At 41.4% G+C, this 26,998-nt stretch overlaps 1 protein-coding gene across 2 annotated transcripts in view; it reads right to left on the minus strand.

Moving 5' to 3' along the window:
• The window catches only part of EFCAB2 (EF-hand calcium binding domain 2), a 37,668-nt gene extending 16,249 nt beyond the window's left edge, over positions 1-21,419 (minus strand). The window contains exon 1 of one of the 2 annotated variants that reach the window (XM_061471123.1): positions 19,903-21,400. In XM_061471123.1, the coding sequence (XP_061327107.1) occupies positions 19,903-20,290 (388 nt within the window). In that variant the 5' untranslated portion in view covers positions 20,291-21,400. Of the gene's footprint in view, positions 1-19,902 lie in introns of both variants that reach the window. The other variant, XM_061471124.1, reaches the window with a different exon arrangement.
• Positions 21,420-26,998: the final 5,579 nt, after the last annotated feature.

Consider the following 26,998-nt stretch of genomic DNA (forward strand, 5'->3'; position numbering starts at 1 on the left):
CCTGGTTGCTATGATGCCAGTGGAAGGACCAAGGCAAATGTGGGTCCAGGCTTGCCCTGAGATGGGCTGAGTCACTTCATCCAGGTTCCTGCATCCAAGGAAACATAAGTGCCCTCATGTCTACTAAACCATAATGTATGACAAGCTGAGAACCACAAAGAGACAGATAAGATACATGCACAGTGAATAAGTGTCATGGTAAATAATATATTGTAACAGTTTGGAAAGGAAGACAATCCCAGCAAAGGGGAAGAAGTAATTTGCTGCATTTGCTTTTTATACCTCAAAGAATGGGGCAAGAAGAACCACAAGTTATCACAGTTATATCTTGTCTAAAGCCAGAAATTACCATTCTTGGGTAAGGGAAGTACCAGGAACTAAATTCTGGAGAAAGAGGTCCAGCTAAAAAACCAAGGATGCCAGGGTAAATCAAGAATGAACTGGTTAACCCATTTATTAATGTTTGATGCCAAAAGACAGAATATACAAAGCAAAGTGATATGGAGCTGACCTTATGGTTCCTGTGGCTAAATACAGCCCCAAATTCTGGTTGGCAAACCAACTCTCAGGAGACATCATTTTGTGAGTTAGACCAGATGTCTCTACAGAGATGCCACAGGGAAAAACTGAGTTACAGCTGGAACATGAGGTTTGTATCAAGTATGCTTGTTTTCACATTTTCACTCTTCTGTATTTTCAACATAATAATTAAAACATAGCTCTCCTCTACTAGACTATTTATTTTCTTCTTAGGCTTATGTGGTGTTAAATGTTGAGCAGCAGCACTAAACCACTGGATCTTGCTCCCACAGGCATAACAAATTCATACCTCATCTTCTACAATCACAGTAGTTTGGCAATCCCAGGGGCTGCAGCATGCAACCATTGTTTCCATTTGCTCTCTTGTCCTTGTGTCAGAAATGTCTTTTCTGGCAAAAGATATCAGAACAGAACATAGCTAAATGACACATTGGCTTTGTGACCTCCCTGTCTTGATCTCAACTCATGAGCTTTTTCATTGTATTTTCTTCCCCATGTGCTGTTGAGGAGGGCAGGGAGTGATTGGGTAGGTGCCTGACTGCTGGCCGAGGTCAACCCACCACAGACTGCAAGTACTTCTATATAGTAGTGGATTCATCCGGACATAAGGAAGCTCTTCCTCATACAGAAGAGAGATGCATCCCCTTATAAAGGTACAGGTGCCTGCTGTTTTCCACCTGTGTTTGAACTTTGTATTGAACTCCTCCAGAGGACACTTAAAGAGAAGAGAGCTACGAATATATCCTGTATTCCTCCCTCTGACTTTATTTCCCCGACAGAAGCATAGGCAGGTATATGTACAATGGATTGGAGACTGGAGCTTACTGAGGAAGAAGAGTTCAGTCCCCAGATATAGGACAAGCTGTATTCTTTTCATAGCTTGACAATAATGCCTAACTTTCATGTGCCTAAGAAGTAAAATCCACATTTAATTCCATTCCAGAAAACACAGTTAAATCTCAGTGGACCTGATTCCTTGCAGTAAGAAGCCCTAAAGACTCTCAAACTACTACATTTGATGTGATTTTCTTCTGTGACTTCAGAGAGTCTTGGATCCAGTCTCCAATGTACACTGTTGGAGTTCAGTTCTTGAGATCTGGCACTTCAATTGTACACTATGTCTTGCAACAGAGAAATGCTGAATAAATATTTATAGCTGCATATTCTTGGCTTGATGGTGAGCCTTCTATAGAAATAAAAATTAACCAAGGGGAGGCAGAGAGAGATTTCCAGTACTGGAACTATGTAGCCATCCAGCCTTTTCAATCTTTGCCTTATGTGAAGAAAGTATGCATTAATCTTACCTGTGTCAAGAGGGCTGTCAAAGAAAGGTCCTGAAATGAAATTGCACTGATGTTTAATCTAAGTACTAGATAATCTATATTTCTTCCAAAAACTGAGAGGAAGTTATGATAAAGAGCCATATCCACCAAAGAAAACATAATATACTGTAGTCCTCTCAAAGACTCCCTGTGAGATGAGTAACAGGAGATGAGCTATTGCCTAAATCTCTCATCCTTGCTTGGTGAATGAAAGCCAAGGATATTCAACGCAGTTTCAGCTGGCAAAGCTAGTTATCTGAAGACTTCTATGATTCACTCTAAACTTCTCTTCAGGAGGGAGAAAAAGATGGATTCTGGTGCTAGGGTAGGTAATGGATAAAGGATTAAAATTATACCTCCAAGAAGGGTATCAAGAGATCAGACAGGCAGTTAACTCAGCAGATGTGGTGCTCTAATGTACTAAAATCTTTTGGTACAAGGAGAATCATTCCATGGATAGATCAACTAGTTTCATGTTGCCCCATGGAGCAACGTTTTAGCAGTTTTCAGGACAGAAATATGTACACTCTGATTGAATAAAAGATTTCACTCACTTATTCTACTAAGTAGATAAACAATACATAATATCAAAGATAAAATTATCTGATTAATTGTAATAGATTGAATAAATAATTTAAAATATTAATTTAATAAATTAATTTAAATCATAATTTAAAACTATCATGCCAAAAAAATATGCCAATACATACAACTACTTATTCCCTCAAGTGTATCCTGCAGGGGTGATACAGTATTTCCAGTTTTATGCTGCTAAAATGCTTCAGAGACATTTTTTTTTCTCATTTTCTCGTTCTCATTTATTTTCCTACCACATATGCAATAAGAAGACAGAATGTCTTAAACTCCATTCCTAAGGTACATTAACTGGAAAGTGTATTCAATATTACTTTTCCTTCCTGTACTGTCCCTTGCTACTTTCCCAGTTTGTTTAGCATGAACTAGATAAAGCTCTGGACGCTGCCAGTTAAGTAAGACTGCCAGGGAGCTGGGACTCCCAGATTAATTCTGGTGGGTCTTGCAGACCGAATTGTTCTTCTTCAGCTTGTTCAGACAGTTCCCCAGCACTTTGAGGCCCACTTGAAGCCAGTCCTTAAGCAGCATACCTGCCTCAGTTGTGACATCTCTTCTTTAAAGACCACAGCTTCAGTCTTTTCAGGGAACAGGAGTAATTAAATAGATGAGGCTTTGCCACTCTTGAGGAATGAGCATTTTTAAAGTGATTTCTAGTTGATATGATTTGCCAGATTGTACCTTTTTTTTTAACTGTAGGAGCTTGCTTTTTTTCTTCCTCAGGGCCAGTAGCTCTGATGGTTCAAAAATACAATCCTTCCTTTCACTGAAGTGAAATTATGTGCAGAAAAAAAGAGGTATCAAAGGAACAGGCAGGCCAACATTAAATAACCACCTAAAATGCTGGGGAGCAGCATCTGTCCTCTGCTAAGAGGAAAAAATTCAGTCCCAATACAGCCAGAAGAACCTATTTACACTATGTGATACTCTGAAACTCTTTTTGCACTATATAAAGAGTAAAATGAAGGGCTGGTTTGTAGAAGCACCAGCGGGCTTGATCAACACACCTGAAACATTAATCTTTATAAACATTAATCTAGGTGCATTTTAATAAATATAGTCAATTTTATATTTAAACTCCTATATGCAAGTGGGCACCTTATTAATTATTCCATCCTCTCTTCATGGTACTATATTATGGTTACAAGTAGATGTGAGGAAACCCCTGAGGTCTCTGGAGACAGGAATCCTTTGTCACTGGGGCTGCCTTGCTGAACTGGTCAGTCTGAAAGGACAAGCAATGCAACTAGGTAACCCCAACTCAGTGACAGATAGTTTGAGAGTAATGTGTATGTTGTTGTCTTAGTGTAATGTATATGTTCTTGTTCTGGTTTTATTTAGAAGTGTTGTTATCAGCAGCTCTGTTGTAGATCTCCCCCGCCACTAAGCAAGGCTATCAGCAGGAAATACAGAACTGTACCAGTGGCTATGGACTCCAGCACCATCTCTTCTCTTTCCCACTAGCCATTATTTCAGCCAAAAGTAGGCAGCAAGCTTGGTGCTTGGGGTTCAAAAACTGGGAAGAGGTTGCAAAGACTTAAAAAAGAAGGAAGACTTTTAAGACTGGACTGGACACGAGAGGGGACATGACTGTGCAGGTAGCCACATGAGAAAATGTGAGTATTAAAGCTCCCTGCAATCTCCACTCAGCTTCAGCAAACCTTCTGTTTCTGCTCACAGATCCAAGCTACGGTATTTAACCACCCTCCCCCCACTGCTCCAACACTCTTTCATAAAGCCCTTATGACCAGCCTTTGCAAATCCTAGCTCTTCCCATCATCTCCAAAATCACAATTAATAATCTCTGTCTTGCCATACAATGCCAATCAAAAAAGAGAGGTGAGAAGTTGGTTGACCTATGGGGAATATCTGAGACAGCCAGAGGTGGAGAAGTTACAAAAAAGTAAGTAAGTGTGAGGTGCCTGCTTAAAAACTGAACCTACTGCATGGTGAAAATATAATAATTTTATATTTTGTATCTTCAATTTATATTATATTTTTAATATTAAAAAGCGGTAAAATGTTTGGCCAACAAGCAGAAATAGGCAAACGCACTTCAGCCCTTACAGCTTTAATATGGAGCCAAAATCTTAAAAATGTGTCAAGATGCAGGAACAGGTCCCCATTAAGAATGGAGACTGGTGCTGTTCCTGAAGAACACCATGGTCTCTTTAAAGATGATTCCCAGTTTATAATCTAGGTGCACAGGGCAAATGGATGAAAGGGATTAACTAAGAAAGCAAGAGATTTGTCTCTGATGTTTGTAGCCACTCTTTCATCTGACCTTATCAAAAATCCTTCACAAAACCACTAATGGAAATAAGGGCATAAGAACAGGGAGGGAGAAAAAAAATCTGTCTGCAGCTCTAAGAAGAAATGTACAATGTATATTTGCTTAAATATGCAGGAAAAAAAAACAGTAAGAGACTTCACAACTGCAACTCTGAGGAGGTTATCAGTTAGCTGGAATGAGATCTAATCAGTTTTTTAAGTGTTAACTGGACCATCAGCTAGGTTAAGATACTGAAAAACAGTGACAGTACTGAGCACTATCAGCACAGGTAAAATCTTCAACACTCTCAAATCAGTACATTGGTTTTATCAAGACAGGGAGTTTCCAGAACAAAAAAGCAAAGCCAGTGTGGTGTCATAAGAGGAATTCCTGGTGATAGTATCAGATGATATCCTGTGAAACTGCTTCTCTTCCCTAACTCCAAAGGAAAGGATACAACACCCTAGATCATTCTGCCACAAATGTTTGTGCTGCCTTCATCTTAACTGCAGGGAGCTTGACTGACTTAAAAAAAATTCAGAAACCTTGCCCTCCCCAAAGAAGAAAACTTTACAGCATTTAACTAATTTTATTTTAAGAAAATTGCTGAAGAAAAGAAATACAGGGGGAGAATGGTCTTGAGGCCGTTTGAATTTGGCTTATTGGCAAGACCTTTTTGCTCTGTAGAAGAAAAGGCATACATTAGATTTTTTTCTAGTGACCTTGTTAATTCCAGAGGAAGCCTAATGTACAGTCAGACCAACATGATGAGACAGTAATTGCATGCTGTGCCCTAAAAATATTGAGGCAAGAGAATTATTTTCTTCTCTGCTATACAACTCCTATAGCATGTATGATATTATTAGACACCACAAAAGAAAGGAATAATATGATTAAGATGTAAGCTTGCAGAATATGCAATGTTGTTTTTTTGTGTTTGTGATACATAATGAAAATGCTCATTGAAAAGTCTTCATTCTGGAAAGGCAAACAGGCAAAATTTGAAGAAAAACAAGATGTTTATAAAGAAACTTGATTCCTCAAAAGATGAGATAAACTCATTCCTGAACTGCAAACTGAAGTTGACACAAAGTATTGACGGCACCAGTGGGAAATGTTACCACCTGAGTTTAGCCATTCAGATCAAATGAAGAGATAAAAGATGAAATTTGGTATAGGCCAATTCCCAACAAATGACGAGGCTAAGGTCTTCACTGACAGTAGTACCTACTCCAGTTTGCAGATCCAAGCTATGGATAATGCTTTTACTCCTGAATGAGAAGCTTCCCATGTAATCACAGATGATACTTAGGTAATCTGACTTGTAGTCTGCTTCATGTAAAAGAATACCAAAACTTAATTGGTTCCTGCAGAGGTCACATTCAAGCATTCTCCAAGAAGAAAAATGAAGTCTCAAGAACAGCAAAAGCTTTGTTCTTCCATGGTTTTCAGTGTTATTGGGAACCAGCTGTACCATTGCTCCCTATTGTTTATGTTTGTCACAGCACACAGCATGTGGAAATTGGATAAAACAAGCAGACCACATCATCAGTGTTAATCAACAAAACCAGAACCCTACACTCATCATCATGTATATGAGCAACCTTGGCCTAAGAACATAATGTCATCCTATTGTCATATCTCTTCTCCTAATGGTAGTACATGTGAGAGCTAAAAAATTACCTGGTTGTTTCCTTCACATTAACTGCCTTATGGAAAACTAATAGAGAATAAAAATAAAGGGACTATATTTAAAAACAGACACACAGAATGGAGCTCTTAGAGAGGAGCAATGAGAACAATCTTTGCACAGCCCCATGGCCCATAGTGCAAACAACCATGAGAACAAAACAACCAGCAGCAAATAGGGGTTTAGAAAAAACAGTTAATTAGTTTTATGTCTGATAATAAAATACAGGCTGTCAGTTTGACGACGGCTGTGGAAAAGTTAACTGCAAAAGCTGCTTTAAATTCTGACACAAAAATACTAAACACAATTATTCCTCTTTGTCTTCTTTACATGAGACAATTGTAACATGGGCAAAATACATAATAAAGAGATGTAAAAAAGTAAGCACTACCTTGACTCCAGCTTTGGCTATAGAAATTAGATTGTTTTATAAAATTATGCTAGTAATACAAAATAAAAGAGTTTAATTTAACCATAGAATTTAACCATAATGGAAATATTTTGGTTATTTCCATTAGAAGTTGATAAATATTTAAGTATCACAGAAACATGGTGGGATGGCTCCTATGACAGGAGTGTTGGAATGGAAGGTTACAGGCTCTTTAGAAAAGACAGGCTGGGCAGGCGGGGAGGGGGAGTTGCTATTTATGCTAGGGATAGGCTGGAGAGTATGGAACTCTGCCTGGGGACAGGTGAGCAGTCAACAGAGAGTTTGTGGGTCAGGGTTAAAGGCAGAACAGCTATGGGGGACATTCCTGTGGGAACCTGTTACAGATGTCCTGATCAAAAGGACTCTGTGGATGAAGCACGCTATAGATAGATGCTTGAAGGATGGACCACTCGGTGGATAAAGAACTGGCTGGATGGCCACACACAACAAGTTGTGGTCAATGGCTCAATGTCCGGCTGGAGACCAGTAACGAGTGGTGTCCCTCAGGGATCGGTGTTGGGACTGCTGTTGTTCAACATCTTTGTGGGTGACATGGACAGTGGGATTGAGTGCACCCTCAGCTAGTTTGCCAATGACACCAAGCTGTGTGGTTCGGTTGATATCCTGGAGGGAAGGAATGCCATCCAGAGGGACCTTGACACGCTTGTGAGGTGGGCTGATGCCAACCTCATGAAGTTTAACCATGCCAAGTGCAAGGTCCTACACCTGCATCAGAGCAATCCCAGGCACAGCCACAGGTTGAGCAGAGAAGAGATTCAGAGCAGCCTTGCGGAGAAGGACTTGGGGGTGTTGGTTCATGAGAAAATGAACATGAGCCACCTTCAGTGTGCACTCGCAGCCCAGAAAGCCAACTGTATCCTGGGCTGCATCAAAAGGAGCATGACCAGCAGGACGAAGGAGGCGACTCTGCCCCTCTACTCTGCTCTTGGGAGACCTCACTTGGAGTATTTTGTGCAGTTCTGGTGTCCTCAACATAAAAAGGACATGGAACTGTTGGAACAAGTCCAGAGGAGGGCCACGAGGATGATCATAGAATCATAGAATAGTTAGGGATGGAAAGGACCTTAAGATCATCTAGTTCCAACCTCCCTGCCATGGGCAGGAACACCTGCCACTAAACCATGTCACCCAAGGCTCTGTCCAACCTGGCCTTGAACACTGCCAGGGATCAGGGTACTAGAGCACTTCCCACATGAAGACAGGCTGAGATGAGAAAGTTGGGGCTGTTCAGCCTGGAGAAGAGAAGGCTGCTTGGAGACCTCATAGCAGCCTTCCAGTATCTGAAGGGGACCCATAAGGATGCTGCCGAAGGACTCTTCATGGCAGGGGGGTTGGAACTAGATGACCTTAAGGTCCTTTCCAACCCTAACTACACTATGATTCTATGATAAATGCATTAAAGACTTTCAAAAATGACTTAATAACTGTGCATTTCAGCCTCAAAGTTGAAAAATGCAACAATATACTAATATGCAAAATACATCGTTTGTGATAGCTGGTGACAACTAATGGACTTAGAAGTTGACAGTAACTTTTGCTGATGAAACAAGATATCCTGGATATTACCCTAGGTTTTGATTCTTCAGTAGGTGGCATTTTAAATGCCATGGCATTCTAATTTACAACAGATTCAGATGTCTTAATTCACGTGGGAACCAAAACTAACAAAACTAATGAAGCAACTAACAAACTAACTCAACTGTTCAGAAACAAAATGTAGAAACTACTGCTACTTTGATAAACAGGCAAGATTGTAGTTGCTCATAAAAGTCTTAATCTAACTGACACTATAACGTGGAACAAAACAGGCCACATCAAGCTAGGAAAGAAGCCATTAACAGTCAATGCCTTTCATCACCTAGTACATCCAAAGGTGTTTAAATCCATCCTTCACACTGCGTCCAAAACACAGTTCATATTAAAGTGTCACTAATTTGAAAGGGAATATCCACTATTCATAAAGTTCTTGTCCTCATTATCTCCCCAGAGGTGTTGGAGTCATGGTGAATCTTAGCTATTGCCCTCCCTTCCGGATCAAATACGTTTCATTAACAGAAAAATACATTTCTTTCCCTCATGGGAAAAGGCCATCGAAGTCATATTAATGCTGTTATTTCTGGTTGCTCTTGCAAGATGCCACTGTTTTGCCTGGTCTGTGCTGGGCGAACTACCCCCACACTGGTCCGCAGAGATCACTCTGCATCTTCAGTACTTGATAACTCATACCTATCTGCTCTGAGTCATAATGACACAACAGCTTGAACAGCTGCTACGTTAAACCTGCCTCCCACATCCTTACCAGGATCCTGTTCGCTTGCTCTGTCCAGAGCCTGCACTGTGTTTCTTAAAGCCAAGGGATGCAGATGGCAAAGTATGTCAACATGAAGCCCCAGCGGAACTACAACCACTGCCTGGGCTTGCTGCAGATAATGTATTTGCCTGTGGGAATGGAGAAGGGCAAATTACAAGGGATACCCTTGCTCCCTCCACAAATTCCTTAACAGATGCTTGCTGTAACACAGAATTGTCCATATGTTGAATGGGACCAATAAACACATATTTTCTGCATCACTTCCTATACTATGACCCTTACAGCCTCCTTGTTCCAAGGCTTCTGAAACAAAAGCATTCATTTTCCTGGTTCCACACAGCTCTTTCTGGAGGTCCTCAGAATGGAGAATTGCAATTTGTTTCAAAGAAATAAAAGGCATAAGGACTTTACACACAAAACACAAGCCAAACTAAACTTACTCAAACTATTTATAACCAAGCAGAATTTGCAAGTGAAGGGAAGAGGGGCAGGGTTAGCATTGGCTGAGTGGGACTGGTTCCTAGGAGTCCTTCTAATGGCATATTGTGCTTCTTACAGTTTGTACAACTCCAGTGCTCTTCAGGGCTGGACATGTGGCAAGTTTGCTCGTGAGGAAGGCGTATGGAAAACAGACTGTGAGTTTTGTGCCATTGAAGACAAAAATCATCAGCGTGTGCTGAAGATGTGGTAAGGGATATGACTCTGCCCTTCCTACTAGCTGCCTGGGCTCCTTACACAGCAATGAACACAGGCAGAGGTGGCTGACACTGCTTGTCAACTCTGCTCACTTTCCCCTGGAGGACCTCCAGCATAGCACCTATTTGCTCTGCTGAACCTCCTTTCCCAGCTTTATGCTTTTGGCATCATAATCTTCGCTTCTCTTCATGTGCTGCATGTGATTAGTCTCTCCCCTGCCCTACAGACAAGAAAATCCTTCCTTCCTGCTGCTCAAATTGTTCCTGAGCAGCTTGTTGGTGAGGGCAAGTTCAGTCTGCACAAACCCGAGATGTACTGGGGAAGGAATCTACAGTCATATGGTTTGCTAAGGAAAAATCCATTCCCTTGGAGGCACCTCTTCTGAGTGATTCCGCACAGGTACATAACAATCCATGTCAGTGACAGTACTTCAAGTATCCCAGGAAAAGCTCAACGAAATATGCCTTGATGTTTTTCCTGTACACACTCTGTGCAGATATGCTACATCTGCACATATATCTATATATGCTGGAGCACCAGTCTTCGTGATCATCAGCAGAGAAGCCTGCAATCCTGCGAAATGACCAAGGAACACTACCTAGCTGTACTCAGCTAGAGTTCAAACCTGAAGCTCTGTCTGAGGTTTGATGGGTGCTCAACTGTTCCATTTTTTCATTTTTATTTTTTTCTGGTGGGGTGATGTGGAAGAAGTCCTTTCTACCGTCATTGGACAGAATAAATTGTGATTTGCTCTGTATAGGCCGAAGAGGAGAAATGGAGGTGCGGTGGCTGGCTGATTGGCATGACCATGCACCTGGTATGTAGCATGCATCATGTTCCAGGTCAAACAAATTAAGGTGAGACAGACTCTGGCAGGGATTCCTGCCTCACCACAAGCTCAGGCAGCTGCCCATAGCAGCACCTAGCTGAGATGGGCTAGTCCAGGCCTTGGAAATGGAAGTATGCAGGCTGGGGCCAGGACCTGGCTACAGCACTAGATTCTCCTGCTGATGAAGTGTTATGGACCCAGCAGCATGCCCATTAAAAAAAAAGTCAGAAAAGAAAACCGCAAGTTGGCCTAATTCAAGTTAAAACTGAAAGACATTTTGACACATTTTCTAGTGAGTAATTTGTAAGCCATGCTACAGCATTCCTCTAACATCTGCAAGGAAAAAAGTTCAGCAGAGGCTGTCACCTACTGCCTTGGTGGTGGTACTAGGCAGAAGCCCTTCCGTTAGGAAATGGCCATGCAGGTTAATTCCTCACATACGCAGCAGCACAGGCAAGTTTTCTGCTCTCTGTTCTGACCAGCCAGGATGACACTGTGCTGAAGGATTACTAGATGTAGGTAGCAGGGAAATGCACAAGCACATACCTGGCACTCAGCCCTTCTCCAGCTCCAACTTGATGATGTTCTGCTGCTTCTCTAAGGACTGCATGTAGCAATATCTGGCCACAGCCCCGAGCTCCTCCTGCCATCTCCAACTGTCCCCCGGCTGTTGGGAATACTGCAGCTAGCACCCAGTGATAAACACATTGCTGTGCAACTTCATAGCTCCATCTTGCACCTTTCCCTATAACTACGGCTTATAGATTTTTATCGCCCCGAGTACAAAGCCTCTCTGAGCTCTGAAACAGTCAATAGTGAGAGCTAATGCCTTGACCTGGCCTTCTTAAGCACCTTATTCCTTGGATCCTAACCCACTGTCACCCCTGTATTAAACAGTGCAGGGTCATGCTGTGAACAGTAACAAACAGCACATTGCCTATGTCCTCTGGAGAATACATAGCACTGGGAAACAGAAGGAATGCGTGCGGGTTATGCCCCGTGTATGCCCAAACCTTAGATAAAAAGCAGGGATAATCTCTTAGCACTTGAAAGAATCTGGAGTCATTGTCATTTACATCAGAAATGCTTGGCAGGCCTCCCAGGCATCTTTTAAAATACAACAGCACCTACCCTGACCATCCATAGTGGTTTTCCTCTTCCCAGGTTTCACACAAGCCTGTCTGCCCACACTTTGTGCACTTGTTGCTGCAGAGTGCTTGTAGAAAAGCCAATTTCTTTCCCCCCCACCCTAATATTTGGTCATGTGTTGAAACTTTTTTTTTTTTCTCAAACCTGGTTTGCCTTTTTGCACTACTTGGGGGGGAAGGGTTGGATGAGACAGTCCTCAAGACTCTGGCATGAAGCAGTTACAGGACAGAAAAAACTACTGAGTCCTGGGTCATAACAATACACATTTTCATCTGATAAGCTGTCAAACATTTTATGTTAAGAGTTGCTGTAACATTTTTAGAGCAACAATCAGGTCACAGCATGAAATGTTCAACTACAGCTCTCAGGACCCACAGCCATGCTGCTTTAGTTCCACAGGCCTCACAACTGTTGCAGATTATTCCTTTGGAAGCAGCATGCAATAAGGACTCTTGGGAAGAAACATGTATCCAAATTGGACCTAACAGGTCTTAATAACGACTTACATTTCAGCAAGCCAAGCACATCATCATTTTGCAGGTACACAAATGGTGGCTGAGTCTGACTTCACAAAAGCCTGGAGCTTCATGAGCCAAAGCAGCAAGCTCTGGATAGTATCACTCACCCTAATACTGTACACAGGTCCAGCTCTGACAGCAAAGCTCTCCTTCTTCTAGCTGGTGTCCACAGACAAGCTGCCAAATACTTGCCATTGCAAACAACCGACACTGAGAGCATGCCTTGTCACACTAACTTGCAGAAGGATGGGGGGAAATCATTTCCTTTTGATATAAAGATCATCTCGTCTGAGCAGAGGATCTGGAGATATGCCTCCAGTCACCCAAAGAAAACAAGGAAGCCCCATCCATGCATAGATCTGGGTTGCCTCCTGTATTTCTGTAATTCACTGATAATATGCAATTAATATCTTACACTTCTCTTGAAGAAAGTCATGATGTTTTCCTTCCTATAGTGAAATGAAAGCACTTGACATTTGTTAACCTGTAAAAAAATTATGACACCTTTTTTAAAGGCAATATTGGCTGCATGCAGTCTCCCTTTTCATAAGGCAGAGGTAAGATCAAGCATAAATCTCCATTAAGGACATTTTGCACATCCCTGAAATCCCAACTCTGGCAGTTGTACCAGTCAGCACTTCAGCTGCAGTTCAGAGCTGGCAAAAACAGTAATCTCCACTGTCGCAATTTGTTCCATATCTTTCATCTCAGACACACCTGGGATATAATGAAAAAGTTATGTCTAGCCCATACTTACATTCTCTTTCATCACTAACAGCAAACTGCCCTGCAAGGATATATAGGTCTCCTGGTGATGCTGAGAGGAAGACGCTGCCGAAAAGGAAGAGCATACATAGGCTGGGACACTGCAACGGAATACAACCCATGCTGCTATGCTGTGTGGTCACATAAGGCATTTGTCTCTGTTTTTTTCCAGGACTCTGCACAGTGCTGGCCCCAGAAGCAGATGGCAGAGTCACAAAAGACAACTCTGACCCCACAGCCCTGACACATATGAACTATCCAAAGCTCCACCAAAATGCCATAGTGCACAGGGTGCTGTGTGCCCCACAGCAGCAGCTCGCTGCCAGTGAGGTGGGATGGCCCCAAAGGGCACTGTGTAAACTTGTCACCAACAGTGTGCATGTACACCTAATTGCATGTGTGGCAGCACCACACGCCTCATAAACTGAATATGCCTGCTAGAGTGTCTCTGCACACTGATTGCTCAAGTGGTCAGGAAGCAGGGACAAGAATCAAGTGGATATTAGCACTCTGAGAAGTAATTTACTTTAAACATAAACCATTATAAGGTTTAACTAGAGCACCACAGTAGCACTACTAGAATATAGCAGTTTGTAAACCACCTTCTCTTGAAAGAACTGTAACTGCCTACAATGTAATGAGAGAATGAGGGGTTTTAACTACAACTTTAATACATGTTGTTCATATCACAACCCCTTCAATTTGCCTGACAGGATCTCAAATGGGTTAAAAATACAGTTCCTAGACTGGTTGCAAATTTATCTACAGTAGCCGGGCTGAGGGCTTTGACCAAGCAAAGGAAAAAGGTTACAGTGAAACAAAATGGCAAGGGATTACCAGGGTTTGCTGCAGCTGCTTGATTTTTAAGGGCCTGTCTTGAAAGTATCACTTACGGTGCTAAACAACTTTCTTTATATATCATGAATGAATACTATCCTCCAATTTTCTTTTTGTTTGCCTAAGCATAATATTCTGAATCTGAACAGCATTTCAGCTGACAAATTTAAGTAATTTACATTTATCATCAATGACGAGTAAGACTTATTTATGTAACTGTCTAAGTCAGGCTAAACTAAAGGAGAAAACGGTCAAACAGGAAAGAAAAAAAAGGATACAAACTCTTTATAGGTAAATTTCAGAATTCATGTCCAATTTTCAACCTGATCATAGGCAGGAACGGTCCAGAACCTCCTGTGACCTTACTCCAGCAACACAATAATCCTGACTGGTTTTAAGATGAAACTTGGTAAGCTTGTGAAAACTATGGTTGTTAACACCTCAACCATACCTCCATGGCAGGAAGAGCAGCGGCAGGATTTGGCTGGGGCAGAGCAGTGGTGTGACCAGCACTTCTGGCTGCATGGTCACCTCCCACCTCAGGGATAAACCTGAGCCACCTCCCACCTCAGGGATAAACCTGAGCCACCTCCCAGCTCAGGGATAAACCCTGAGCACATCTGACAACAGGCTCATGTCAGACCCCTGCTGCCTGAAAGACCATTTCCCTTCCCCAGCCTTTAGCCACCTTTCATTGCCAATAGCAGTATCTGCTCAGACAAAATAGCGGTACTCCTAAATTGTGAAAAAAAACAAACCCAACCCCTCAGATCTGAGAATTAGTATGTAGACATGGAAATTCTTAATAACACATTAACTATTGTTGAAAAGATAATTTGTGGGAGCTCTCAAGCTCCCTCTCAGCGCTGTGTATGTGCTAGTTGGCATTGTTTAAAAGACGAAAGAGTTTAAAGACTTCCTGCAAACCAGGCAATTTTTTATTCAATAAGCTAGAGTAAGAGCCAAACTAAAAAGTTGTGCCATTTTATGAACCACGGGAACAAGAAACCTGTCAATCTGCAGCTACCTATTCTACATCCATTTGAGATCAACTTTAAGTACAGGAGTACAGCCAAGAGGATCCAATCTACAGCCTGTGTTTCTCTATGGGAGAGGGACATAATTTATTTTTTTCTTCACTCTGAAATAAGTACAAATATTAAAACACACCTCTGATGTCAAGGTGCAAGTTAAACTGCTTTACAGTCTAATAAAAGCTATAAACTTTTCTACTAGTGTAATTTCTCACAGCAGTGTCCACAAGATGATATAAAAATATAGTGTTCATCTGTAAATTCCACTGTGATAAAACTGATTTCCTAAGTGATTTCATATATTCAGACTTTCTTCTAGAGCTGAAATATTACTTGCTTGAGCCTTGCGAAAGCTGCTTATTCTTAACAACCCATACTAATTTTGTATTATTTCCCATAAATGAAACACTGCCACTTTTTAAATCAGAGATAATTTGTTTGATGGACTACTTTAGCCTGAAGGTTTATTGTAAGTGTGACTGTGAAATCCACAGCTTCCGTACCTTTCAAACATTGATGCTTATTTGCAAAACCCTCAACAATACACTTTTTAATCCTCAATACAGCAAGACCCTTAAATGTACTCACGTGCTTAAACGTCATGTGCATCATGTTATCCCATTCAGTGGGATTCCCCAAAGTCATAAAGAGCTTAAGCACTTTCCCGTGCCAGATTTAAAACTCTTATGTTAATTAAGTGAGCTCTGAGCAGAATTAATGGTTACAACTGCCTACAGTACTTATGGCAGCTACTTGACTCTCCAAGCTTGGACGTGCAACTTCATCAAAACAGAATGAGCAGCGGCAGCACATTTTCAATATCTCTACTGATACAGAATCCAGGCGGAGCCATGTGCCATGGAGAAGGAAGGATTAGACCCTACATCCAGACACAGCAGGGCACATGAAGCAGGAGCAGCTCTTCTTCTTTGCCAGAAGGTAAAAGTTGAATGCGAAATGTAGCTAGTTCTCACCAAATGTAAGCTCCAAGTACATCTCCGATTTCACCAGCATGCCATGCAGCAAACTGGGGCAATTAGAGAGAGATAAATATGTATGATTGAACAGTTACTGTATTTACATAAGACACTAAACTTGGGGTGAAAACTCTTTCCCCTCTCCACTAACAACCTTCATGTGATTGTTCTGTGAGTGGGGAAGAAGACCTGTGAAACCTGATTACATACTACAGCTGTAACTCAAACTACCGAGAACAACTACTAACCATTTGCCAGAGAAAATCATCATAGTAGAATGGTTATTCTCCATGTCTGTAGGTCTTCACACCACAATCTTTCTGGAAGACATCTGTTATCCAGAAATAGTTACTTGGTTTCAAATGGAAATACATGGGTGAACCAGAGCTCAGACTATTTAATACAGAATCACAGAATCAACTAGGTTGGAAAAGATCTTTAAGATCCTCAAGTCTAATCATTACCCCAGGACCACCACTAGACCATGTCACTAAGGGCCTCGTCTACAAGGTTTTTGAACACTTCCAAGGATAGTGATTCCACTGCTTTCCTGGACAGCCTATTCCAATGCCTAACTCCCTTTTTGGCGAAGAAATTTTTTCAAATATCCAATCGAAACCTCCCTTGGTGCAGCTTGAGGCCATTACCTCTTGTTCTAGCACTTGTTACTTGGGATAAGAGACTGACCTTCACCTCACTACAACCTCCTTTCAGGTAGTTGTAGAGAGTGGTAAGGTCTCCCCCGAGCCTTCTCTTCTCCAGACAAAACAATCCCAGTTCCCTCAGCTGTCCCTCATAAGACTTATTCTCCAGACCCTTCACCAGCTTCGCTGCCCTTTTCTGGACCCACTCCAGCACCTCATTATCTCTCTTACAGTGACAGGCCCAGAACTGAAAGTAGTATTTGAAGTGCAGCCCCACCAGTACAGGAGGATGATCACTTCCCTAGTCCTGCTGGCCACCCTGTTTCTGATAGATGCCAGGATATACATCCCTTTGGATTAAGATTCATGACTTATTAATCTCATTTTAAATGTGAGCTATCTTGCACAAAGAATATGGTCTTAGAAAAACTCTAATACTGATCAATTACATAATGATATAGGAACACTGAGTGTTCTTTCCTTTATGTACTTTCATGTGATTTCTTAAATCCCAGCTGGATAAAAATATGTCCTGTCTTCTGTCTAGTTCTACTTCAGGCACTCCCAGAATGACATTTTGCTTTCACGTTTTAGTAATATTAGTATTGAGATCAGAGATATTAAAACTTAGAAAATCTGACATGCTATGTCAAAGTACAAAGACAGTATCTGAGAGCAAATGGAAGAACAGACAGACTGAATTAAGTAGCAGAAAAAGGGAAAGAATGATAGGAGGGAAGATAGCAAATACACAGAAGAGAAAGATTAAGCAAACATTATAGTGTAATCAGATGGGTATGAAGAAAAAACATTAAACAATGTTGAAAGCATAAATTAGGGATATAAATTCATACATAAAATATGAAGCTAGAGATAGTATGGGTGTGATCCCATTAACACTTATGCACATACAAGATTTTATTCATAAGACTTGCATAAGTTAGGGGGGTAATACTCATGTGAGTAACATGATGTACAAGAGGATTTTGGCCTTGTGTACATCATGTACATGTGTAAAAACATTTAAGCAGGCATTTAACTCTGATAGGGCCTGAGGGAAACTTTCACCATGAAAGCTGGTGGAACTGAAATTCTGCAAAGAACTGAGAGGAATACCCTAAAGACTAGTTATTTGACAATACAACTAAGGTTATCATTCTGTTTGAAGCATAAGAAAGTAAAAGTTGCAGTTTGCACAGATGTTCAAGACCGGGTTGGACGAGGCCTTGGGTGATATAATTTAGTGTAAGGTGTCCCTGCCCATGGCATGGGGGTTGGAACTAGATGATCTTAAGGTCCTTTCCAACCCTAATTATTCTATGATTCTATGTGGAACACATGTCTGAAAGAAAGCATGATCAATGTGTGAATCCAGAAGCAGGGAATCCTCATTAACCCTCTAACTGCTATCTGCAAGAAGTCTACTAGTAACTCTAAATGGGTGTAATGGCCTTAACTCTTATGGGATTACTTCTGCAGTTTAATGAGACACTGACTGTTGGTTTACCTCAGCCCTGTCTGTAATAATGAGACACCTTTATAGGGCAATAAGCAGCTGGTTTGCCAATAACAGACCGGGATTCTTGTGAGTGGCAGAAGCTCAGTCAGACACCTTGTCTGTTTGGTACAATTTATTGTACTCATTCTACAGGCAGGAAAACAAAGCCCAGTATGTCACTTTCCATAACCCATTGGGAAGTCTGGTAGGGCCAGGAATGGCATTTCTGGATCAAGGTCATTTAGGATAACAGCACAATTTTCCACTAGAAGATTATGTTAAAAAAAATGAATTAAAAAAAAAAAAAAAAAAAAAAAAGAGTCTGCCTCCAGTAATACAGTAAATTTCTTACAAAGTATTCTCAATGTGAAACTACAAAAACAGCATTAAAAGCCATTAATCAAACAACCAACCCCCCATGACCTTCCTTCTCCAAGAGCTCCTGCCTGTGGATTGACAAAATGAGGCAAAATCTCAGTATTTTACATATGGGTGCCCGAAATATATGGAGCCAGAATGTTCCAGTATTACTGTTATCCTGCCAGAATACTAGATTCCTTCTTCTCAGATGGTTCTGCAGACTTCTAGGCTGTTATCCTACCATCTCTATCTACCTCTGCCAGCACTGTGCCTCAGCTTCATTTGCAAAACTGGAAATAGCAAAAAATATTCTTCCACAAGACTAAACAAAAATTAAAAACAATACAAAAGGCATGATACTTTAGAACAGTCCTCACTGAAGCTACATCAGTCTTATTTCTTCACTTCTGCAAGACGTGCTGCAGAAGGCAGCTAGAAATACTTCTACCAAAATCAAATTACTAATTTAGCACCATCTACAGCAACTATTTATACAGGACTTTTCTATGGCATACATTGGGATTTTTCCTAAACAATACAAAACCATCCATTATTTAGAGTATTTCAAATACAATGTACAGAATTTGCAAACTATTACAACATACACGAGTTTACTTATGGAAAGGACAGATTTTAGAAGTCACAATATTGTGAGTTTTACAGAAAGTATGTTTTCCTTGAAATGACACTTGAATACCCTTGCAAGAGAAACTACCTTTAGCCTGTAAAGTGCAGTTTCTGGCAACACTCCCTAAAGTAGAACACACTTGCCTCTAAAAATAAGCCATGGTGCTATCAGCAGCACAGATTATTTTTTCCTGGCAGAGAGAGCCCGATGCATCCACAAATGACTGCAAGCGGTGATGACCAACTGGCTCCAGCAGCTGGTTCAGCCGACACAGCTGCCCTGGAAGCCACCCTCCTGTGTGACAGGGCGGTGGGCCCCACCACCATCAACTCCAGGTGCTCCCTGCATGGCAGTAGCACAACTGTAAGGCTGTCAGCTCCCATGGCCATCGCCCACGGGTGGCATTGGCCACGGGTGGCATTGCAGCAGGCGGCTGGCGGCATCCCCTTGGCTCTGAGCTGGGGGCAGGCCTGAGGTGGAGACACCGGTGTGGACACCTTGAACGGGATCGGGGGCTCAGGGGGTGTGTTTATCCGCGTGTGTAAGTAGGTACGTGTGCATGCATAGGCATAAATGCGCGCACACACGCACGTATATGACTGTGTCCGTCAGTGAATGCCCCTGTGCCATCCTGGCACCAGCCCCGGCCAGGGCAGACCGCGTCGGCTACCGCCTCTCCCGCCGCCAGACGCAGGAAGCCGTGGCGAGGCGGGTCCCCCTCGGCCGGTGCCCGGCCCCCCCTGCCCTCCCGTACATTCCGCCGGGCAGGAGGCCCCGGTCCTGGCCTTACCCTCACCGTTCCCCTCCTTCTCCGCCATGGAAGCAGCCTCGCGCCGTCGCCATGGCGACGCGGGCCTGACGGGGCCTCTGCTCCCTCCGGCTGCCAGCGGCCTGCTTGCCGGGCCGGGCCGGGCCGGGCCGGGCTGAAAGCGCTTTCCTTGCGGCCTTCGCAGCCTGCTAGCGTTCACAGCAAGGGAAGGGGGATGGAGGCAGACCGCTGGAGGCTCTGCGTGCAGGCTCAGTGCCGCACTGGGCAGGGTGCCGCGGCCACAGTCCCCCCACAAAATGTGAATGAAGCCCAAAATGTGGATGCCGGTGAGGAGGTCCAGGCTCGGTCTGTGTCCCCGGCACGGGGCCCCACACCACCTCACGCTGGTGTTTCGGGCATCGCTCCCCATTGTGCTGAAGAGATGGAAAAGGTGATCAAAACCCGCATCTATTCTATGAGGTGGAGGCCCTTAAATGAGCAGCTTAATCCTGCCCCTTCACAGTACCCCTCTTCTCTTAAAAATAGTTTTCCCAGCAATTGCTGAGATTTTCATGTATTTGAGCTTTAGGAAGTGAAAGAACATTTTATTCTAAATACCATCACGCCAAAACAGCTAAAATATTCTGTCTTAGTGATATTAAATAAAACTGTGCAGTTTAAATTTAGCTGTTTTAGCAGACACACTTGCTATGCCTGCTTCTTCTGACTCTAAAACAACTGTGAAAGTAGAAAAAAATATAAATATTAATATTCTGGCAAAATGAAATCATATATTCATAGAAAATAAATATTTATGAAATTCTTAGAACTAAACCTTGTCCTCACCACAGCAGGTGCTTGCTTGTTGGATCTTAAATTTTTGCAAAGCCCATTTGGATGAGTCTTCCTCCACCTCTCAAAGTTATGATATGCGCAGTGGAAGCCTGAAATTAAAGCAAAACAACCCACATTGAACCCAAATAGGGCTTCTTTGCTTTAGAATAGTCACCTTTTTATAAATTTTAACATTTGCTATTTGCCTTTCAGCCACTTCTTTCTGCATTTTTATTGAGCGTGGCTCAGAGTAAGGAGGTTATAAAAGATACCCAAGAGAATACATCTTTACTCTGCTGGGAGAACAGCTGATTATGTTAACAAGTTGATCCCTCTGAAAGGTTATATTCTGACTTTAACAGTTTATTAAATATTAAATATTTCAAATTACATGTTTGACTACAGAAGTAGCACAGATTGTTTCCTCTTAAATTGATAACAGAAGTTTTGGTAAGAACAGCACGGCAGCCCAAGTTAGAGGATGCAGCAGAAGGAAAGGCTCTTTCAGTCTTACAGGGGTCCCACTTCTTATTCTCTCAACCCTGCCACACAGAAAACAGTCTTTCCTGCTTGTAGATCTATAGTGGTGGATCAGTTGTGTGTCTGAAACTGAAGAACAGTGCAAAGTAAACCATTTTGGCAAAGATAAAGCTTTCTTATCTCTTATGCTGCTTACCCCAACTGTGGAATTTCATGTTCTTGAATACTGTGCCCAGCATTAGACTTCTTACATCATTTTCAAGATCACCTGATAGGACATTACAGCTTTTCTACAAACGCTTCGCTAATTCAAAGTGTTTAACACATTTCCTAATACAAGCTTCTAAATCCTGTTCTAGTTATTCAGGTTTTCATGTCAAATCCATACCCAAAATATGAAAACATTCAGCTTTAAAATAGATACAAATATTGCCTGTTGTCCTGATTTATTGAGATTCTTGTGTTTTTACAGTAGCCTTTAAAGTGAGTCACTGCAAAGCAGTAAGACAGTAACTCCGCTCAGGCCACTAACTTTAACATATTCCCAGCAATATCACCAGGGCTTGTGATTGGCTTTCCTCAGCACTCTTTCCTATTTGACAAATTGTTGTCTTTGTTTCCTTCAACAAGAATGCCAGTGTGTGTAAAAGCCAATCCTGAAAGGGGAAATCATGAAGTACATAACAGCTATGACACATTGTGTACGCCACAATGTATATGTCCTGTTGTAGCAGCTGACTCTGGCCCTCAGGAGTTGCCACAATAGCTCCTCAGAGAGAGCATTGTTCAGAATGTATAAAAGTATTGATCAAATTATGGATGTTTGCACTTACTATGTTTGATACCTTTAGCCTAGGTGCAGAATCTTGTGTGACTTACAGCTGATACTAATTTCAGCAAACAGGATTTTGCCCTGTCTTACCCGTGTTATTGAGATTCCACTCAGGCCATTACTGTATATCAAAGTGCTACATTTGCATCATCTGTTTCAGCTTGGAGTTTCCTTTTGCTTTCAATAGCTTGCAGTCAAATATCAGCACCTGTTTCTCCTTCTTCCCCCTATTCCAGACACACAGGACTTGGGTGCCTTGCCTGTCTGCAGAAGCAGTACAAAATAGGGAATGAGAAAGAACTTCAGAACTAGAATTCACTGCTTTAAAATTTCCTGGAGACATACCCTGAAAAAAATCTATGTAGGAAAAAAAATATTAACAGTTATAATGCAGATCAAATATTGGACCCGAACGACATGACTGTTCTGTTTCCCTTCTAACTTAATGCACAGACATCTCAAACCAAGGGTATGAGTGGGCTGAAACAACTAATCGCATTTTGGCACAGATAAGTACAAAAGGAAACCCAGAACTACTAATTCAACAGCTTGAAATATCAGCTGCTGCATGAAAGATCTTTAAAGAGCTCTTTTGAAGAGAACATACCCTTTTAAACTTGTAACTTTTCATTTAAAAATGTCAAAAAATATCTCAGGGAAAATATGGAAGAAACCAGCATTGTTGATACGAAGCCTGAATCCACTGAAATAGACGTAAGATACCCCTGACTCTGCACCTAATTTCATCATATACATTCCTCTCAGCTATCAGGGTCCTATCACACATTTTGTATATTTTCCATGCATATGTTCAGAAATTTGTTCAGCAGTAAGAAACAGCTCTAAGATGGGAGAAGTGATGTAAAAGATAAAGCAGTTCAAGGAGGTGCAATAACATCCTACAACACAATATCCCCCATGCCTTCAGGGTTGCAGCATTTGGACACATCTTTGCTCCGAACTCTTGCTGAAGACCTTCACTATAGAACACCATCTGTGGGTCCTTGAGGACCACATAACTTAAGGCACAAAGAAGTGTATTCATTTGCCCTTCACAGAGAAAGTAAATTAATAGCTATGATTCTGTGATGGGAGTCTACCTGCAGCTTTTCTGGAGCTAAATGGGTACAGCCCTACCACTCAGAGTGTTTCCATGTCACAGTACCCTTTTTCACCAATATAATACAAATGACCCAAGTGCACTTGTCATCCTCATTCTACTCTTCCTCTGGGCTCAGCAGCTGATCCTAGTGACTCAGAAACAGCTTCTTCAAAACAGAGTATTATCTAAACATTATCTGTTCACTCAAATGATCCACAGCAACCAGATAAAAATGAGAAAAATACTCCATCATTCCTTGCCTATGCTGTATCTTTCCCTTCAGATTCTGGGTAAATTACACTGAGAGCAGCTACGTCATTCCTTGATGTGTGGGAGGGAAGACAGCTTCTCTTCTGGCATGTTCTCTTTGATAATGCAAGCTTCAATCCTAAGCTTGGATCAGATGAGGAGGAGCCTAACAGAATGGGGAGAGGCAGAAAAATAGGCATGCCCACCATTATTTGCTCTACTATTGACCTCTTCCAGGTGCTGAGATTCCATGTTAACTTACCTGTCATCATTTTGTTTTCTTTTTGAAAAATATTAATATTCCTGCACTCACCAGCAAAAAGCACACACATTGGCAAGGGAGTTCCTTTACCTTTAATACAGATAATAAATCTAGAAGTCCCAGATCTGATCTCTTAAATAAAATGTCAGGATATGATTCCTTGAGACACATGGCGTTCACCAGTGCTGAATAGGGAGGATCCAGCTCTTTCTGTCTTGCCCTTCCTTCTCTACTGCTGGCTGTGCATTCTGATCCAGCTCTTTCTACCTGGTGCTGACTCTGCCATTCATTGAGACCCGGTATGAGTCACTAAAGTAGAAAAAAAACAATCCAAAAGTGAATAGTTTTCTGCCCTATTAAGAAACTTGGTAAAGGGTCTGAGAAGCATCTGAATCAGCACAGCCAGGAAATTGGACCATGCAATTAGAAGTGAGGGAGAGATAGGAAGGAAGGCAGGAAGACAAGATGTTCTTTTAGAGGGAGAAGGCTCATTGGCTGGCTGAGTCTTTAAGTAAAACTCAGAGGGAAAGAAAGGGGAAAAAATAGGTTTGAAGGCCACTTATAATAGCAGCTTTGCAAGTCCTTCTCAGTCCACAGAATGGCTTTGAAACTGCCCTGGCAAATATCTCTTGCTGCTCATAGACAGCTATGATCCTATGGATCTTTATCTGCTCCTATCCAGCTTCAATAAAGCTGCATTTGAGGAAAAGTGACTGAACATGCATTACAAATGAGTTACTAGGAAAAAGGAAGCATTTCTTTCCCTCAGCAATATTCCTCAATGTCAAGGCACTCTGGCAGTGCTTGGCCTCTGGGACTATGCCTAAAGAGCTGCAGCAGAAAAAAGCTCTTGATTTTATATATAAGTGCCAGGATGCTGTTCCCCGTCCCACCCAGGCTCAGAAATGGCCCTAGAGATCCACATATTTTAACCTTCAGACTTTATTACCATTAATTATATCTAGAAGTGAAGCCAGGATCCCTGAGAACACAGTGGCAGGAACAAAACACAATCATCCATCTGCCTAGCAACATGGGTTGCCATGAGTACTTCTCCCCATGCTCCACAGGCAGCAGGGGCTCGCCACTGAACACCGAGCCAACTTCAAGAGCCCCATACTGGTAAAGGAAGTCTGCTTTCTCCAATGGAGACTTTGGTTTCCATATCCAAGACACATGTGTTCCTCTGGAGCCTAGAAGGTGTCAGCTAGCAGCCTGCAATTCAGGAATGAGAGACTTCTGCAGTAACAAGACATCGTTAGTGGAACTGCTATTGCAGGAAACAAAAGCAGTGATGTTGGCAACATTGAATGCAAACTCCATTCTTTCCCTGTTTCTTTTGAAAATGTTCTTTGCACATGTTTAAATACTATGAAAAAAAAAATAAAATTCCCAAATAACATACTATCAAATCACTGAATTTATGTAGTTAGGAAGAAACAAGAAACACCCATGAGTGGTACTGAAGGCATGGAAATACTCTCTAACACCCCTAGCTCAGGAAGTTCTTGAATCACAAAACATTTGTAGGAGGCTGAGAGAGGGAGTGTTCAAGACACCAATTTGCCTAGCTCTCCACTGAGCACCTGCTTTAGGCCTCACTAGGATATGCAAAGAGATATACAAACCTTTGATATGACCCAGAAGGCTCCTTTTGGTGTTCTTAAAAAAGCAAAAGACTCTTTGATCATAGCTTAATATTTAAGGGAGGCCTTCTAATAATGTAGCTGTCTAGGACCTGTGTAAAAATAGAGATGTAAGAGAAAAACACAAAATCATAGGTTTCAGACTGACATTTGGACAATCACAATTGAATGGGAATGACAAACACTGGAATTATGTTTATGTTACCAATATTATGAAGCTAGCCTTTAAAAATAGCCATAATTTCATTGTTTGTTAAATGATAAGATGCAACTTAAGGGTATATAGCATGGCCTATATAGTCTTGGTAAATAGGGGTAAAAATAGGTAAACTGGCCCAAAGTACATTTTTCAAAGCCATCAGCCATAAAGCAGCAGTAGTTAGCTTTGGGATGAGATGAGGAACTAAAGTTGCACATCTGAATGATCATATATGGCACTTAATCAGTTTACATGAGGCACAAAATAATACTTTTTAATACTTAGGAAAATCCATCTAGTGCATGAGTAGTAGAATTACTTTCTTTCACATGTCAAGATTATTTGGGCATGGAGATGTTGCTCCACTCACTAGGTTAGTAACAACCAAAACCAAAATGAACCTGGATATAAGAAAACACATCAATTTAAGGTTTTTCTGTTTTCTTCAGAATGCAAGTTTTTATTTATTAAAAAAAAAAAAAATCAAAAAAACCCTAAAAAATCTAGACCATCTACTTGTGAAGATAGTGTTTGGAGAATTTATGTAGCATTATGCTTTTAAATCCACAGTAAGACAGTAAGGGAGGAAATCATATTCTGTAACAAGTCCCATTAACTTAATGTATTCAGGATTTCACTTTACAAGTCTGACCCCACTACCTGCTCACATTAACTTCAGAATTTCAGTGGGAATAAGGTTAAGGTCTGTGGGACTAACCTTAATTTGATTCACAATTTATTCATCTCCACTGACACAAATGGCACAGGATTGAGACTAGTGTTATAGCGTAAGCATCATCTCAATTTTCATACATCTCAGTGGGTTTTTATTCAAAGGGCTAATTGTACAGCTAACTTGTTTTTCCAGGTGTGTGACATTTTTTTATTACTTAAAAATAAGCTTTAACTTTGCAGAGCTTAAATTTAAATCCTTATTTAAATAATGTTAATTCTGACCTAACTAGACATACTGTACAGAGTATGTTTTGTAAACTTTTGTATGAAGACCTACTATCGTAAAATGAAAATTGCTGTGAAATAAAAATATATTTTGTTACTTTGGGGGGGGGGGGGGAGGGGGGAAGGAAGAGAACTAAGACACATTCCAGCAGTCTTTTCTCTACCTTTAGAATAAGAAAGACATTGAACTCCTGTTTGATTCCCTCGTGAGGAATAGAGGACTTTGATGCTCTCTGGCCAGAAGATAGATATCTGTATTAATAAAAATCTAATCTGTACTCAGAGGCTTTGCATGTTGACTATGAATATAAAATATTCATACCACTGTTACACAGTTAAAAGCTGAAGTTTAGCCAGTTTTACAGGAAAAGTTGACATTTTGCTGTATTCTTCATTCTAGGGAATGGGAAAAGTAAACCATCAAAACTGCGGTCATGTCACCCACACACACGCACCTTCCTTGTAAATTTTACCTGTATGACTATTTAGATATGTCATAAATCTAGAAATTGGGAAGCATTTGTCTACTGAGACCCAGTATCATTTAGACCCAGTAACTCAGACTAAGAGAGGT

This window comes from Pezoporus flaviventris, unplaced genomic scaffold (assembly GCF_033815535.1).
Source record: "Pezoporus flaviventris isolate CSIRO_AGI_PZ_B2104156 unplaced genomic scaffold, CSIRO_AGI_Pfla_v1 ptg000066l, whole genome shotgun sequence".
In the NCBI taxonomy this organism is placed as follows: domain Eukaryota; kingdom Metazoa; phylum Chordata; class Aves; order Psittaciformes; family Psittacidae; genus Pezoporus; species Pezoporus flaviventris.